The 18,543-nt window shown below is 41.9% G+C and overlaps 1 protein-coding gene across 8 annotated transcripts in view; it reads right to left on the reverse strand.

The window, feature by feature from the left end:
- The window catches only part of ANKHD1 (ankyrin repeat and KH domain containing 1), a 153,067-nt gene that overhangs the window by 126,548 nt on the left and 7,976 nt on the right, over positions 1-18,543 (reverse strand). For all 8 annotated transcript variants that reach the window (XM_070746954.1, XM_070746949.1, XM_070746947.1 and 5 more), the window contains exon 2: positions 11,112-11,265. In XM_070746954.1, the coding sequence (XP_070603055.1) occupies positions 11,112-11,265 (154 nt within the window). The remainder of the gene's footprint in view (positions 1-11,111; positions 11,266-18,543) is intronic.

Below are 18,543 nucleotides of genomic sequence, written 5' to 3' on the forward strand. Positions count from 1 at the left end.
AATAAGGTGACTCGAAAACCATGGAAGGAGGTTTACTAGAATGTTGAACAGCTGCCTCCACATCCTGCCTGATGGCTTTGGCAATAATGTGTTACATGTGTGCAGAGTTCAGTAAGTCTGTTTCCATATTGGGCTGGAGGCCAGTGACATAAATGTGGCTTCCGGCAGCTGTCTGGAGTGACCTCTGTGCACTCCAGGATCAGGACCCCCAGGTGGAGCCTCCCAGAGTGCCTCTAAGTGGACGGACAATTGGGAGCCGAGATGGCGCAGTGGGAAGAGTGCAGTACTGCAGGCCACTAAAGCTGACTGCTAGATCTGCAGGTCAGCGGTTCAAATCTCGTCACTGGCTCAAGGTTGACTCAGCCTTCCATCCTTCTGAGGTTTGTAGGGGCAATATGCTGGCTCTGTTAAAAAGTGCTATTGCTAACATGTTGTAAGCCACCCTGAGTCTAAGGAGATGGGCAGCATAAAAACTTGAATAAATAAATAAACCATCCAAGGCAACAATATCATCTGCTACACTTCTCTGTGACTGCCCCGGCTCTATGGAATCATCTCCCCCCCACCCCGATGTCTGTACTGCTCCCATCCTGCTGACCTTTCAAAAGACTATGAAGGCCTGGCTTTGCCGGCAGGTCTGGGGGCTGTGAATATTACATGTCGCAGCTGAACTATGCATGAGTGGTCTGCATGTATGTTGAGTGGACTGTTGTCTTAGTAGATTTTATAATGGGGTTTTATTATTTTAATATTCAACTTCTTTTAAATTGTTATGCCTTTTTTATATTGTACTGCCCTGAGTCCCATTGGGAGTGGACAGCATAGAAGTTTAATAAATAAATAATAAATACAACTCAGTCCCTGGCCAGTCTAGACTAATTGATAACCCATTCTTGGACTCTCCAAGCAGTGGACAGGAGAATGAGTGTTTACTCACCTGATATGCTCTTTCTCTTGGTTGAGGAGTCACCAGTCAGGATGGGTTGTACTCGCTCATCAGAGGCGTGTCCGAGTCAGAGAGATATAAAAATGCTGGAACCGCCCCCAGGCCCCAGTTTTAATGATGTAACTGAAAACATTGACTTGGAGTGGCAGCACAACCCTAGATTCCTAGAAGGTTCAAAACGAGGTAATAACCTGAACTATATACATAAACTATGACCCCTTAATATTGAGAGGGGAAGTAAACAAAGGTAGAGAAGAAGTGGATAGGTGAGCAACAGAAATATAGGGAGGGACCTGACTGGCGACTCCTCAACCAAGAGAGAGTGCATCAGGTGAGTCAACGCTCATTCTCCTTGGAGGGAGGAGTCGCCAGTCAGGATGGGACATGTCAAAGTTATTGTCCCCAGGAAGGGATTACCCCATGTGTTCCACTACCCATTGTAGGACCCTCCGGCCAAAAGCCACTTGCACCAAGGCAAATTTGTCAATTCTATAGTGTTGAAAGAAAGGAGTGAGGGAAGTCCAAGTAGCCGCCCTGCATAGTTCCTCCAAGGGACATTGGGTGGCCCAAGCCGCTGAAGTAGCCGCACTCCTGGTGGAGTGAGCGGTGATGCCCAGTAGTCTCTGGATGCCTTCCACATCGTAGGCTTTGGCAATGGCCCCTCGGATCCATCGTCCGATGGTGGAGGGGGAGGCTTTGAGACCAATCTTCTGAGGTGAAAAGAAAATAAACGGGGCCTCAGTTCGTCTGATGGATTGTGTTCGTCTCAAATAGATTCGGAGGGCTCTTTTAACATCAAGTGTGTGCCATCTGTGCTCAGAAGGATGGGATGGCCGGGAGCAGAAGGTAGGCAGAACGATGTCCTGACCTCTATGGAAGGTCGAGTTGATATTGGGGATAAAGGACGGGTCAAGACGGAGGACTACCTTATCCTGGTGAAAGGAGCATAGGCCTTTTCTGGCAGATAAGGCTGCTAGTTTGGAGATTCGTTTGGCCGTGGTAATGGCCACTAGGAAGGCCACCTTGAGAGAGAGGTATCAGAGGGAGGCCTCTCTAAGGGGCTCGTAGGGAGGTTCTGTTAATGAGTGCAGTACTTTCAGGAGATCCCATGTAGGGAAACGATGGATGACAGGAGGGTGAACATTAGAGACGCCTCTGAGGAATCTGGACACCAAGGGGATGTGTGCTACGGAGGCCCAGTTGTCACAGGTGACGATGGAGGAGAGGGCCGCCGTCTGTCGTCTAATGGTGTTCGGGGACAACAGGGTACAGACCCTGTTTCAGGAATCTGAGGACCTTGGAAAGACGTACGTGGATAGGGGAAAGTCCTTGCGAGTTGCACCAGGAACAGAAGGTCCGCCATGTTGAGTAGATCCACTCAGTGGAAGGTTTCCGCGCTTTATGGATGTAGTCGATAACATCATTGTCAAAGTCCTGGCTCTTCAGGACGCTCCGTTCAAAAGCCAGGTGGCCAAGTGGTACTGGCTCGGGTCCAGGTGAAGCAGAGGCCCCTGAGAAAGTAGGTGAGGATCTACTGGTAGTTGCCATGGTTCCGCTGCCGAAAGATTCTTAAGTCTGCAAACCAGGGTTGCTTGGGCCAGAAAGGAGCTATCAGGATGACCTCCGCTTGTTCCTCCAGGATCTTGTGGATGACCTGGGGAAGGATAGGTAGCGGGGGGAATGCATACAATAGACCCCCTCAGCCAGGGGCAGTGGAGGGCATCAAAGTTCTCCACCTCCTAGGAGAGGAAGCAGGAGAAGAAGCGCGGGAGCTGGCTGTTGTGTGGGGAGGTAAACAGATCCACTGATGTTCGAGATCCGGCGGAATACTGTCTTCACTCCGCCCTTGACCTGCGAGACCAACTCCCTGATGCTGTTAATCCACTCAAGTGAAAGACTGACTAGACCCTCAGAGGAGTTGATGATTGTGCCTAGGTGTAGGATAGAAGTGGAGGGAGTAAGTTGACTTTTCTGGAAGTTAATTGAAAAGCCGTGCACCGAGAGAACCTCAGCCGTGGTTTTCAAATGGGCCTGAACTTGATCGAAGGAGTTGGCTAATACCAGAATGTCGTCTAGATAGAATTGGACTCGAATGGGGATGGATCTGAGATGGGCTGCTAGGACTGATAACACTTTTGTGAAGACATGAGGGGCTGAAGAAAGGCCAAAGGGAAGGGCCCGGTATTGGAAATGCTTGCCCGCATAGGAGAAGCGGAGAAACCTGCAGTGTTCCTTGGCTATGGGGATATGGAGGTATGCTTCTGTCAAGTCTAGAGAAGACATGAAGTCACCTCTCCTGATGCACGCTAGGATCTAGGATTGCTCTCCACCCTCCTGAGGACTTAGGGACAATGAATAGGATGGAGTAAAAACCCTGTCCTTGGAACTCAGAGGGACAGGCTGAATTGCCCGGATGTCCAGAAGGTGTTGAATGGCCTGTTCCATAAGGGCCCTTTTGGCGGGGTTCCTGGAAACAGAACAAGGGATAAAAAAGGGAGGAGGGGTGGAGAGGAACTCCAAGTGTAAGCCGTTCTTGACTGTATTAAGGACCCAGGGGTCTGAGGAGGTATAGGCCCAATGGGAGGCAAATTTGGACAGGCGGACGCCGATAGGAACAGAGGACTGGTCATGAGGAAGGGGATTACCACCTACCTGTTCGGCCCTGGCGGTTTCCGGTGGACCCACGAAAGGAGCGCCTGTTCCCTCTGCCTCTCGAACTTTTGACCTGAGGGTTGCAAGACTTGTAACTCGACTGTGTAGGTCCCTTATAGTAGGAAAAGGATTGGTCTGGCTGATGAAAGGGCCGGTGAAAATAAGGGGAAGGGCGTTGAATGGATTTCTTTTGACTCGAGGGTAAGATCTTCTTGTTCTAAGTCAATGAGAAAGGGCTCGAGGACGTCACCAAAGAGGTTCTTCCCCTTATACTCTGCTGAAGCGAAGCACCATTTATGTTTGATGTCTACTTGCCATTTCTTGAGCCAGGACATTCTCCTGGCTACTACCGAAGAGGCCATGGTTTTTGCTGCAAATCTGGAGGTGTATAGAGTAGTGTTGGAGACAGTTGACAAGTAGTTTGTTCAGTGTCTGATGAGCCGAGATGTCGGAGGCCGGAATATGTCCTTGCCTCTGACGAGCGAGTACAACCCATCCTGACTGTCGACTTCTCCTTCCAAGGAGAATCAACCATGTTAACCATTTCTGTTTCAGGTTCATATTCCTATTGTTTGCCAAAATCCACCTGTCCCTCATTCTTTCATTGTGACTGACATCTACCTTATTTTCTTATCAGCCCACTTAATTCCTCTTTGTATTTCCTTATTGCCATCCCAGTTGGCTTTTAATAGGCAGAGACAGTAAAAACTGTCATTCTCCTTTCTACGCACATAAGCACACTTTATTTCTTAAAACCATTAAGAATGGATCTTAAAGCTTTGAAGCTTAAAGCTCTTCTTTTCTTACTCCCTGCTTATTGGATCTAGGATCCTACTAGTACAAGATCTATTCTAGTACAATATTTTGGACAAATGTTTACTCAAGACCTGTTAGAAGATTTCTAGGGAAAGGGAACGTACCATTAAAAAAAGGCAACCTCTTAAAGTTAAGAAACTATCCCTAATAAACTTTCCTGTACTTTTAACTGCCCTTCATTTGTAGTATGATCACCATCTCAACAAAGCTCCTCTGAATATGCTACAATGACCATTTTCTTCCTATAAATATTTTAAGGGCCATGTGGAACACAGCTTGAAACTAGTATCAATAGGACATTACAATGGATGGAACACATAGCTTTAACCATAATACTGCACACAGGCACCCCAAAAACAATATTAACTGTATTATATCCAAAGTGCAACCAGGAACCCATGTATGCACATAAGAAGCTTTATCCATTTTTATACAACCCAAGCCTTTTAGAATCTTAAAAATAAGAACTACCAGTTATAAAATGACACTCAATTTTTGCAGGCATATCTTAAGAGGAGTCACATGTTGAGTAATTGGTCCATTCAACAAGCAGATTATGCCATTCTAAACAAGTGAAATTAGAATTGGGTGTGTATGACATTCTTGATGTTATTGAACTACAATTCTCAGCAGTTCCTATTAGTATGATTAATTCTGAATAATATTGAGAGGGGAAGTTCAGCAACATCAGAAGAATGAAAAGTTCTTCAACTCTTCATTAGTTTCCAGAAACTTTTCAAAGGCAGCTCACATAAATAACACTTCAAAAGTACACTTCTGATATAATTAAAGCATGACAACCATAAATGACAATGAATACTCTATACCATGGGTCCCCGACCACTGGTCCATGGACCAGCACTGGTCCACTGCATGCCAGAAACTGGGCCATGCAAACAAGCAAAGCCCCATCTGCAGGATGTAGGCAGCATGCAAAACCATGCCCTCTCTGGTCCACAGAAAAACCTGTCTCCACGAAACCATTCCTGATGCCCGAAAGGGTGGGGGGCACTGCTCTATACAAATAGTTAACATATTAAGAATAGATGTACTATAAAGGTAGTACTCTCTTAATGATAACTGGAATTTCTATTGCTAATGAATGCTCTCATAAAGTGTAATGTCATGAGATGGCACCACTTAGGGACAATTCTGATATTACCATCATTAAGCAAAGCACTCACATAATCCCAATTTATGACGATGACTATGTTAATTTTGTAATATTTCTATAATAGAATTGTCAGTATTGTCACTAAGTGATGACACCATGTTTTATGATAGTATAAATAAAATAGAATAAAATGTTGGACAGGGAGCTTGGGAGTCTTCTAAATCCAACTCCTTTCTCAAGTAGGAGACTATACCATTTCAGACAAATGGTTGTCCAATCTAAAAATCTCTGATGATGGAGGAGGAACTTTCCAATTCCTCCTTTGCAATAAGAACAAATCCACTGTGTCAATTTTTCATTATATATTTTATGGATGAAGCTAAACAATTGTTTCCTTGTTATTTGTCTTTTAATTCTTCCTGTTTTCCATATTTCAAACTTCACCAATTACTAATGTCCGGTTTGCCAACCAATACTAATATCTAAGATCACTTTTTTCCTGCTACAAATCTGAATTGACAATTTTTGCAGCCAGTACTTATGCTAACATAACAAAAACATCAGCAAATGGTAGGGCAGTAGTTTGCTATGGTTGTATTTGACAGACAAGCTGTAACAAATATCTTAAAACTAACAATTAAATATTATGATCATCCGTCTTAGACAGGGTGACAAAACCTACATTTTCAAAGATTTTAACATTTCAATAGTTATTAAAATATTAATAGTTATTAAAACATTAATAACTATTAACAAATCATGTTAGTCCTCAATTTATGATTTTTTTAATGATCATAATGGACCTACCTATTAAAATGGAAATTGTGATGGTAATTAAGTGAACCATTTCACTCAAAACTACTCCAAAACTTCTACCGTATTTTTCGCTCTATAAGACGCACCTGCTGATAAGACGCACCAAGATTTTAGAGGAGGAAAATAGAAAAAAAATATTTTGAGCCAAAAAGGGGAGAGGAATAGAGGAAGGAGTGAAAGAAGGGAGTGAGGGAGGAAAGAAGGGAGGAAGGAAAAAGAAAGCAAGAAATGGAGGGAGGAAAGGAAGGAAGGAAGGAAAGAAAGAAAGAAAGAAAGGGGGAAGGGACAGGAACAGAGGAAGGAAGCAAGGAAACTTATGAAAGGGGAGAGTAAGAGAGGAAGGACTGAAGGGAGGGAGGGAGGGAAGAAGGTAGGAAGGAGAAAGAAAAGAAGAAATAGAGGAAGGGAAGGTAAAAGAGAGAAAGAAAAAGAGCAAGAAAGAAAGAAAGAAAGAGAGAAAGAAAGAAAGAAAATGAAAGAGAAATAAAAATAGAGAGGGGGAATGAAAGAAATGGAAGGAGGGAAGGAAGGAGAGAAAGAAAGAAAGAAAGCAAGAGAAAGAAAAAAGAATGAAAGAGCAAGAGAGCAAGAAAGAAAAAGAAAGAAAGAGAGAAAGAGAGAAAGAAAGAAAGGCAACTTCAAAGAAAGGCTCACTGAGCATCTCTCACTCTCTCTTTCTATCCCTCTTTCTTTCTTTCTTTCTCTTCCTTTCTCTCTCTCCTCTTCCTTTATTTCCTCTCTCTCCCTCCCTCTCTCTTTCTCTCCCCCTCTCCCCCCCTTTCCCTCTCTTTCTCTCTCTCCCTCTCTTGCTATCTCTCCCCCCTCTCCCTCTCTCTTTCTCTCCCCCCTCTCCCCCCTTTCCCTCTCTCTTTCTCTCTCTCCCTCTCTTGCTATCTCTCCCCCCTCTCCCACTCTCTTTCTCCCTCTCCCTCTCTTTCTCTCTCCCCCTCTCTCTTTCTCTCTCTCTCCCCCTTTTCTCTCTTCTTCTCACTTTCTCTCTCTTGTTTTCTTTCTGTCTCTTTTGCTTTCTCTCTCTCTCACTCTTTTTCTCTTTTTTCTTTCTCACGCTCTTTCTTTCTCTTGTTCTCTCTCTTGCTATCTCTTTCTCTCCCCCCCTTTCTCTCACTCTCTCTTTCTCACTTTCTCTCTATCTTGCTGTCTGTTGCTGTCACTCACTCTCGTTCTCTCTCCGTTCTTCTCAGTGGTGACGCGCGCACGCCCTGCCCGCCTCACCTTTGCCGAGAGCACTTTCGCCCTGGGCTCTCAGCAAGGGGGTTGCAGGAGAGGCGGGGCCGGCGGCAAAGGTGATATTCAATGTCGGGGGCACACGGGCGGTTGCGCGCGCTCCCTATCTCCCTGCTAGCCCACTCGGAATATTCAAAATAAGAAAAACCTTCGCCGGCAAAGGCTTTTCTTATTTTGAATATTCCGAGTGGGCTAGCAGGGAGATAGGGAGCGCGCGCAACCGCCCGTGCGCCCCCGACATTGAAGACCTCTGCTGAGAAAAACCTTTGCCGGCATCGGGCCGCCCGACCCTCCCCACCTCCTGCAAATGCGGCGGGCGGCGGGGGGAGAGCGAGGAGCCGGTTCTGGCGGGCGCGGGGCTTGGCTGGCTGGCTGGCGGGGGGAGCGCCGCTGGTGGTGCGGAGGGAGACCCTCCTCCGGGAGGGAGGGGGCCAGGCAGCAGCTAGCCAGCCAGCCGGCGGGATGGCGCTTCCGAGTTCGCAGCCTCCCCCCCACCCTCCCAGCCTGCATCTTCGCTCCATAAGACGGGGCTGATTTTTCTTCCTACTTTGGGAGGAAAAAAACTGCGTCTTATGGAGCGAAAAATACGGTAATTTAGAAAGGTTTCCAGAAAGTTTTAGAATTCAATAGTACAAGCAGTCATAAGGAGAAGCAATGAGCTTCCTTTCACTAGCTATTTTCAACCAGATGCAGAACAGCCACCTGTCAATAATGTTTCCTTATACTGAGAAAATAATGCTATTAAATTACTTAAATTTCTCTTTTATGGTCCTAGAAATTTCCATTATTTGAAATATGCTATCTGTATTTTAATTGAAATAACCATGTCTTTTTTTTTTAGGAAAATCTATTTTAAAAGAAGCCAATTATCTAGGCCCTCAGCAGTCAGGATTCAGGCCCGGCTACAGCACGGAAACTGCTTTGGTCGTGTTGATGGATGATCTCTGGCGGGTCCAGGACAGGGGTTTATCCTCCGTCCTGGTGCTTCTCGACCTCTCAGCGGCTTTCGATACCATCGACCATGGTATCCTTCTGCGCCGGCTGGAGGGGTTGGGAGTGGGAGGCACTGTCCTTCAGTGGTTCCCCTCCTACCTCTCCGGTCGGTCGCAGTCGGTGTTAGTGGGGGGTCAGAGGTCCACCTCTAGGCTTCTCCCTTGTGGAGTGCCTCAGGGGTCGGTCCTCTCCACCCTGCTATTTAATATCTACATGAAACCACTGGGCGAGATTATCCAAGGGCATGGGGTGAGGTATCATCAGTACGCAGATGATACCCAGTTGTACATCTCCACTCCATGTCCAGTCAACGAAGCAGTGGATGTGATGTGCCGGTGCCTGGAGGCTGTTGGGGTCTGGATGGGTGTCAACAGACTCAAACTCAACCCTGATAAGACGGAGTAGCTGTGGGTTTTGCCTCCCACAACTTGGGCATCCTTCTCGATCCACAGCTCACATTAGAGAAACATCTTTCAGCTGTGGCGAGGCCTGCGTTTGCCCAGGTTCGCCTGGTGCACCAATTGCGGCCCTATCTGGACCGGGAGTCACTGCTCACAGTCACTCATGCCCTCATCACCTCGAGGCTCGACTACTGTAACACTCTCTACATGGGGCTACCTTTGAAAAGTGTTCGGAAACTACAATGGCTTACTGAACTGAAGCATAATAGTTTAGTTTACATAAAATGCTAAATGATAAACCTCTGTTTACAACACACGATTGAACCCAATTAGTTCGTAGCAAAATGTTATTTATTAAATTTGCTGTTATAGCACACCTGATTTGTTGTAAGAGTACAACAGGAACATCTGCATCTCTTTTTTGTTTCTAATGCATATATAAATATTAAAATAAGGTTCATAACCTCATCACGTCGAAGTTCGACTACTGTAACGCTCTCTACATGGGGCTACCTTTGAAGAGTGTTCGGAAACTTCAGATCGTGCAGAATGCAGCTGCGAGAGCAATCATGGGCTTCCCTAAATATGCCCATGTTACATCAACACTCCGCAGTCTGCATTGGTTGCCGATCGGTTTCCGGTCACAATTCAAAGTGTTAGTTATGACCTATAAAGCCCTTCATGGCATCGGACCAGAATATCTCCGGGACCGCCTTCTGCCGCACAAATCCCAACAACCAGTTAGGTCCCACAGAGTGGGCCTTCTCCAGGTTCCATCGACTAAACAATGTCGTTTGGCGGGACCCAGGGGAAGAGCCTTCTCTGTGGCAGCTCCGGCCCTCTGGAACCAGCTCCCCCCAGAGATCAGAATTGTCCCCACCCTCCTCGCCTTTCGTAAGCTCCTTAAAACCCACCTCTGTCGTCAGGCATGGGGGAATTGAGATATTCCTTTCCCCTAGGCCTATACAATTTATGCATGGTATCTTTGTGTGTATGTTTGGTTTTTAATAAGGGTTTTTTAGTTATTTTAAATATTAGATTTGTTATATGCTGTTTTTATTATTGTTGTTAGCCGCCCCGAGTCTACAGAGAGGGGCGGCATACAAATCTAATAAATAAAATAAATAAATAAATAAATAAAAGTCCGTTTGTTCCTACTTCTTGCATTCCTAAAAAAACATTTCTTTAAAAAAATTGCTTAATTTCAGAAAGTCATTTTCTCTTTGTAGCTTCAATTTCAAGTTGTTGAACTGCTAAGTATTATACAGTGATCCCTCGAGTTTCGCGATCTCGATGTTCGCTAAACGCTATATCGCGAGTTTTCAACCCGGAAGTAAACTCCACCATCTGCGCATGCGTGCCCTTCCACGCATGCGTAGATGGTGGAGTTTCCCCGCCGGGCAGAGGCTTCCCTGGGTCTTCCCCCTCTTGCCCCGGTAAGGCGCGAGCAACGGCGTGGGCGGGTGGGCGGCACACGCGCGGGGAAACCCCAGGGCCGCTTCTCAGCTGAGAAGCGGCCCCAGCAACAGCGCGGGGGGCGGGCAGCACGCGCGCGCGCGGAGGAAACCCCAGGGCCGCTTCTCAGCTGAGAAGCGGCCCCAGCAACAGCGCGGGGGGCGGGCAGCACGCGCGCGCGCGGGGGAAACCCCAGGGCCGCTTCTCAGCTGAGAAGCGGCCCCAGCAACAGCGCGGGGGGCGGGCAGCACGCGCACGCGCGGAGGAAACCCCAGGGCCGCTTCTCAGCTGAGAAGCGGCCCCAGCAACAGCGCGGGGGGCGGGCAGCACGCGCGCGCGCGGGGGAAACCCCAGGGCCGCTTCTCAGCTGAGAAGCGGCCCCAGCAACAGCGCGGGGGCGGGCGGCACGCGCGCGGACAAGCAGCAGCAGCGAGGCGGCGGGGAAACCCAATCTTCGGCTCCTCGCTGCTGCTGTGGAAATAAAAACACCATCTGCGCATGCGCAGATGGTGTTTTTACTTCCGCACCGCTACTTCGCGACAAATCGATCATCGCGAGGGGTCCTGGAACGGAACCCTCGCGATGATCGAGGGATCACTGTATTTATTTCCTCAGGTTAAAAACAATTAGTCCTTAAAAAAAACCTACTGCAATTTTTTTTAAAAAAACATACCTGCAGCTTCCAATAAAGCTTCTAATCTTGCTTGTGTTTCTGGATCCACTGTACGTAGGTCTGCTCCTTCAGCAGCACTTGATAAAAATATCTCAGATGTTGTTTTAAGCACTGGGTTATCCAGATCTTCTTGGTCCAAAATAAATGATTCAACCTATTTGAAGAAAAAGAATATAAGAATTGATCCTAACACATAATAAAACTGGGAGATATGTTACTAAAATATCCTATATCATCTCTCATAAGAATTTTACTTTTCCAGACAAATATTAAAAAAGCTTGAAATTACAAATAGAATACAGGTAATCCTAAATTTTTGATCACAACTGAGCCCAAAATTTATATTGATAAGTGAAATAGTTGTTAACTAAATCGTCAATCTGGCTTCCTCATTGACCTTGCTTGTCAAAAGGTTCCAAAGACAATTACTGCAACCGTCATAAATGTGAGAAATTTGCCAAATGTCTGAATTTTGATCATGTGACTATGGGGATGCTGCAACAAGTCACTTTTTTCAGTTTGATGTAACTTTGAATGGTCACTAAATGAACTGAACTACCTGTAGTACTGCTTTAAGTACACGTGGCGCAAAATTTAAAAAAATACAGAAAAAACACAGGCTTACTGTTCTTACTGAATTAATCAACTCTGATTACCATAAAACAATGGCAACTTTTTTTGATTGAGTGTGTGTAGAATATTAAAAGTTAAAATGTTAACAATAGTCAACATATTGCTGACGGCCAACCAGTCCAGAAAATTTAATAGCACTTTTGTAAGTCAAGGCCCATATTTTAATGAATTTTGCTGATAATGTTCTTCTAGTGAAATGTTTGAATGGCTTGTACAAAACACATTTTGGTGGATCTGATGTATTATTTATTTGATTACACAGGAGAGTTAAAAGAAACAGTATTTGCTCCTGATCCTTCAAATTATGATTAACATCAACAGTATTATTATTTGACCTGCTAGGAGGAAAGTAATATATCCAAACTGTGCTTGGTCGTCTAAAGTGAAAATTTTGAAAATCACTTTTAAAGTGAAAAATTAATATATGGAGAACTGGTCTTTCATTAGAAAAATGGAAAATTTCATATTTTACTGTCAAACAATTCTTAAATTCATTAGCATGTCTACAAGTTTTATGTTTTTCATTTGTTTAAGTCACTTTAACAATATTTTACTTTATATATATAAATATGTAAAATTATTCTGTAATGGAGAGGTTTGTCCATTGAGAGCTTGCCTGTTCCATTCCATACCAATTGTAACTTTTTAGCGTTATCAAAGGAGTTACTATGCAGAACAACCTATAACAATCCACCTACATACAGATCTCCAGCGTATCTCAGTTCTAGAAGGACTATAACTCCCATCCCAAGTTAGGCAAAGGACCCCTACAAAAGGAGGTAGTTGTATTGGACAATCAGAGGTAAGATTGTTATAATAATCAATTTCATTAGAGGTACTTGCAATCCGTCCCATTTAGTGGTACTGACATCAATATAATGAATTAGGGAAGCATCTGTCTGAGCCGCTTTTGTATGTTATACCTAGCTATTCTGAGCTTAGAATGTGCTCTAACTCTTTGTTCCTAGGCAGCAACATCTGCACATTTCCATCAAGGTCATTTTCTTTACTTCATACATCTGACGATGCCCAACACGGATCTTCTGTCCCAGTGATTTAATGCATGGGAGACAGGGAACACAGATTCAATTGCTTTTTCTTCATTACTATCTGATAGTTGGCCACTAAGATAAAAGTGAAACTGATAGGACATAATGGCTGATGGCATTAAACAGAATTGAATAATCTAGTCCGACCATTCTCCTTCCATCCATTTAGATTATAAATTTCCTCTAATGATTACAGCGATCCCTTGACTTTCGTGGGGGATACATTCCAAGACCGCCAGCGAAAGTCAAATTTCCATGAAGTAGAGATGCTCCCTTCCTTCCTCCCCCTCCCTCCTCCATTCCTGGTTTTACTTACACCCAGAACCCACTGGGGCGACAAGCTGGGGGCTTTGTTGTGCTCGCTGCCGGTGTCCTCCATGGCGGCGGCGGCAGCACAGGTGCTCAGAGTCAGGGCAGGAGAAGCTCAAGGCAAGAGGGATACAGGCCAGGACTCGAAGCCGGGGTTCCAGACCGGTCAGCTGGGAGGTCAGACACTACCACTAAGGCTTAGGTGGGTGGGGGAAGAAGAGGCGGTGGCAACAGCGAGCGGCAGTAAGGCTCAGCTTCAAGTGGAGCGTACCAACACTCCGAGAATTAAAGGGAAAGGATCAGGAGGCTGGGGCGGAAGCAGAGCTTTTATTTAAAGAAGCAGGACGGCTGGGGGGGAGGGGAGAGGAGGAGAGTTAAAACGTACAATATTGTACATCGGGCGGCCGCAGAAAAACACGTGGTGTTCAAAAAAAATCTGTTTTTGCAAAATAACTTCTGTGCATCCCATTTTTGCAAAAATGGGATATGGAATGGGGCTTCAAGAAGCTAAAAATGGCTGTATTCGATATATAAGACGCAACGACGCAACACCCTCTTTTGGGGGGCAAAAAGATACATCTTACACTCTGAAAAATACGGTAACTGAACAAAGCATGCGTCATTTATAACACAGCACACAGAATACTTTTATCTGGTTATTTACATTATTCAGTATAATTATATCAAGATAAGCTTAGACAAGCTTTTACAGTAAAAAATTAAAACAACTTATGCAAAATCATTCTATATAAGCTCACAGAAAAGTGTTTTTCTGTTGAATTCGGGAAACAAATTCACGTTGTGAAAACAAAATAGTTAATGTACAATAAAGAACACTGTACTATTCTATGAAATTTTTAAAAAATATTTTGGCTTTTGCTATTGAAGAAGTAAAGAAAAGATCATAATAGAAAACAAGTATTATGATAATGTGGGAAAGGAGGAATTGAGTTAACGCATACAATTATAGGATCAAGATCAGCAGCTTATTTTTAACAATTAGATTTATGACAATTCATCATTAATATATATTCTTAAATAAAAAATATTGCATTGGCTCAATAAAACTTCATCTTTAAATGACATTTCATCACTCTATTTCTATAATGCACTTCATCTGGGGTTCCCCTTGAAAAGACCCTGAATATACTGATTAGTCAGTGGCAATTGCATTTTTAAAGAAACTATTGCTACAATATGCCTTATACATGAAAGCTCTAGCGTGAGTCCTTTGAATAAATATATCTTTATGTTAATAAATGTTAAGAAGTGAAAGATGAAGATCTTATAACAAAAGAACTCTGCTGCAAAAGGCTCTTAATCCAGCATTCTGTTTTTCATAATACCTATTTCAAATATTGTGGGAAGCTCATAAAATCATACAATGTCTATACTAAGAGTTGTATTAGTTGCAATCTGATTTCTTAAGGCCTGTTTCTTTCAAGACAAACCAGTCTAGTTACTTAAGTCACCAGAAGCCTCTTTGAAGATTCCCCACTGCCAGAAATTTATCTATCTGACATATTATTATTATTTTGGGGGGGGGGGGCACAGGACGAGACAACCTTCTCACTTGTCTTGCCAAACTTATAAATTGTACTCCCTGGGTATTGAGGAAAATGGTCAAAAGAAACATTTCACCAAACATTGAATTTTTAATTTAATTTATTTTAAAGATTTTATTTTTTTATAGAACCCAGTAAGTCCATAAAATAAATTCTAGCTGATATGAAACATAACTGGGTAAAGAAAATAATGTCATCCTTATGTCATTTTTCCAATGCATCTGGTTGGCCACTATGGAAAAAAATTGCCTTTTGTCCTGTGTACTACAACTTTTCAAGAATATTCTATCTGTGAATGTTAATCCAATTTTCCTTAGGGAAAAAACCCTACGTATACATTCATCTTTCTTGGTAATGTATGCTTCTAAACAAATGTACAATAAGTCAATGTAGAACAAGCATTTACTTATTCCATGAGAATTTAATTGTATTTATTTTATGGGGTTCTTCTGATAAGGATAAATCTGGATTACCATATATACTATTTTGTGTTCTAGAGAGAAAGTGGGGATATAAACCTAACTGCATTAATACAAACTTTGCATGTTTTAACTACTTCTCTTAAATCAAAGGTGCTTTTTTTCAAGAGGCAACTGAACTTTCTGGAGTTTTTTTGAAGATGCTTTGCTTCTCATCCAAGAAGTGATGAGAAGTGAAATATCTTCAAAGAAAAATCAGAAAGTCCAATTGCCGCTTGAAAAAAAGCACCTTTGGGACATCCATGACCTAGATGACTGAAAATCTCCACAGACAATTAAAATTATAAGAAACATTCATGCTTTATGACTATGGACTATAAAACTTTATTTGTCACTTTATAGATCCCTCTCAAGACAGAATTTAAATGGCTGCAAGTTGAGATAAAGTTGCTTAATTAGTTCAAAAATCTAGAACCCATATTAAGCACGCAAACCCCTCTTTTCTTTATCCAATTTTCCAATAACTACAAAATGTGAATTACAAGTATTTACATTTTTATCAAGAACAAAATTCACTGAGTCCAGTAGTACTGTTATATTCTGACAAGTTTACTATCTGCCTTTACTCTTTTTCCTTATGTTTTATCAACAAAAGGGAAGACTAGATACTCTGAGTTAATTAGTATCTGTTTACTAGTTATTTTAATAAAGAAATGTGATATTTGAACTGACATGGGAAGAATTCTAGGTACAATTTAACGCTAACATGGAAGTATTTTTGTGCTATTGGAGAACATCTTTTATGTCAAAAACATGTATTGTTTTATAAAACAGCAAGTAACATGTACAATATAAACATTTATTTCTCAGTTTCAAAGCAGTAAGTATTTGTAGTTGCTATCCCCATGGAACAGTTCATTATTACATTTAGTAAAAATACAAGTATGATAAAATTAACAGCTTCTGTATTTTTGATTATTTAAATAGGTAAAAAAGTGATTTAGTAGAGCATGCATGAAATGGGGAAAATGCTGAGCTGAGGGGAAAAAAAACAGCTCTACTGGAGCGTTCCATTGGAATGTTTCATGTAGGTTGTGTTCACAGAACAAAAATCAAAATATTTTGAGTATTCTATAATCAAATAATAAAACAAAACAATATTTGAAATGGTTCAAGTGTTCCATTATCAAGAACAACGAAGTTCAAGATAAGCCCTTGATCCCTCATTTTACGCAATATGGCCAAAAAGTTAAATAGGGGATTTGTACATACTAAGAACTATCAACCTAAGAACTATCAACGGATGAAAAGAGGCCAAGGAAGGAAATGAGTTTTATAAGTGTTGTAAACATGTTTAAAATTCCTATATTAAACAATGAGTTTAGAATAGAATAGAAGAGAGTTACTAGGTCATCTTCATTGAGAACAATGTTTGATTGATCATAATGATCAATCAAACATTGATTAAAATCTTCATTGAGAAAATACTTCTATATATTGATTTTATTTTGAACATTTTCATATATACTTGAGGTTAAGCTAAAAAAATTAGGTTCTAAAATACACCCCAAAATTAGATTAACTGTAATGGACTTAAAAGCATACACAGAAAAACTTTTAAAAGAAACTGTAAACATTTGCAGATATCTTCTTGCTCCACCACCTGGCCAAGAAATAGGACAGGCAAAATACAAAGACACCACAGAAACGTAGATAAAATTTATAATATCCCATATATCTTTGCCAAATGCAAGAAAGAATACATAAATAGAAAGAGAGGGGTAGAAGGCCTTTACAAATGCTGCAGCAGTCTCACAAAGCATATTGTCTAAACTTTGCTGATCTGTATTTTGCAATGAGTGTAGATCTTTTATATCCAGCTCAAAAACAATTGCATACAATACTGTCCTTGAAACTGCATTCTGACCCTTATTACCATCTTGCTGTGAATCAAGCAAAGGAAACTTTTTATTCTAATCCCTAAATTGTTATCAGAGAGTACGGATAAAAGGGTTTTGTCAACCCTTGTCAATAGTCCCTATAATTCTTAATTAAATATGCATTATTTATTTATTTTAGAATCCTATGTTTATTACCTTATAAATAACTAAAGGCAGCAAACATACATATTTATTTATTTCTCCTCCTATTCTCACAACAACAATCAAAGGGTATAGCTGAGAAAAAGAGACTATCCCAAAATTACCCAGCTGGTTTTACATGTCTAAGGTGTGACTAGAATTCATTGTCTCCTGGTTTCTGTACCATAATTTTTACCTCTATACCAAACTGGTTCTCTCACCAACTTTAGCAAAACAGGGCAGGGAATGCCTGGGCAGTAACAGTTGACTCCATATTTGTAAAACTCAAGATTTTCAAACCATCTTAAATCTCTTTGCAAACAGTTCAAAATTATTCTAAAACCTGAAACATGTTAAGTTAACTGACTCTCTAATTCTTCTTGTCCACAAATTGCATTATCAAATAGCACAAGATACAATCTATGTTTCATTAGATACTGCACTCCAAGTTGCCATGATGTGGAATTATTGATAAAATAATTTTGGGATATAAGAAGAGTTTATTTTGAAGAGAATTTCTCACTTTGTCCTGAGATTAGAACATACCTTTGAACAATTTGTTTTGTTCTTTGCTAGGAATGCTGAAAAGGCTAATCCAAGATCAGAAAATTTTGCTAATCTATATTACAATATTTTAATATTTATAATCCCAGGACAAGGATTATGTAGGTTTGGATGGAGAGGAACTGTCTCCAACTAAGATCTACCAAGAGTCAGTGACTCTGTATAGGCCATCCAGACCGGAGGATACAGGTAGTCCTCATGTAATGATTGTTCTGCTTAGCAACTGTTTAAATTACAATAGTACTGAAAAACATTATGACCAGTCCTTGCATTTAATGATTGTCACAATGTCCCTGCAGTCACATGAGCGAAATTTGTGTGCTTTGCCAGTAGTAACATTTACAACCATTGCACTGTTCCAGTCACAATTAATCTTTATACACGTGATTGCCAGTGTCTGATAAGCGATGGAGAAGTCAGTAGTAAAATTACAAAGTCGCAGGATGTCTTAACAATCTTGGGTGATTTGCATAATGACAACCATTGAAATTAGGTCATAAATCTGTTGTGGGCACGTGATGACTTGTCATTTAGAAGACCTGTACAGAATTGGCTTTTCACTCAGGCCTTTGCAGAGGTGGACCCCTTTCATATTGCCTGGGATGTTTTATTTTTTGTGTATTCTTTACTGATTTTTATTTCTTTTTTGGATTGTTGTGAGCCATTGAGACTCAATATCAGATAGCATACAAGTTTAATGCAATATTATAATTCTGCCCTATTTTCTGTTCAAATTTTTTTAGGTTTTAATAAACCTCAAATTCATATTGCCAAGCTACTTTAATCAATGTTTAATTTTTCAGCACCTATAT

This window comes from Erythrolamprus reginae, chromosome 3 (genome assembly GCF_031021105.1).
Source record: "Erythrolamprus reginae isolate rEryReg1 chromosome 3, rEryReg1.hap1, whole genome shotgun sequence".
NCBI lineage: Eukaryota > Metazoa > Chordata > Lepidosauria > Squamata > Dipsadidae > Erythrolamprus > Erythrolamprus reginae.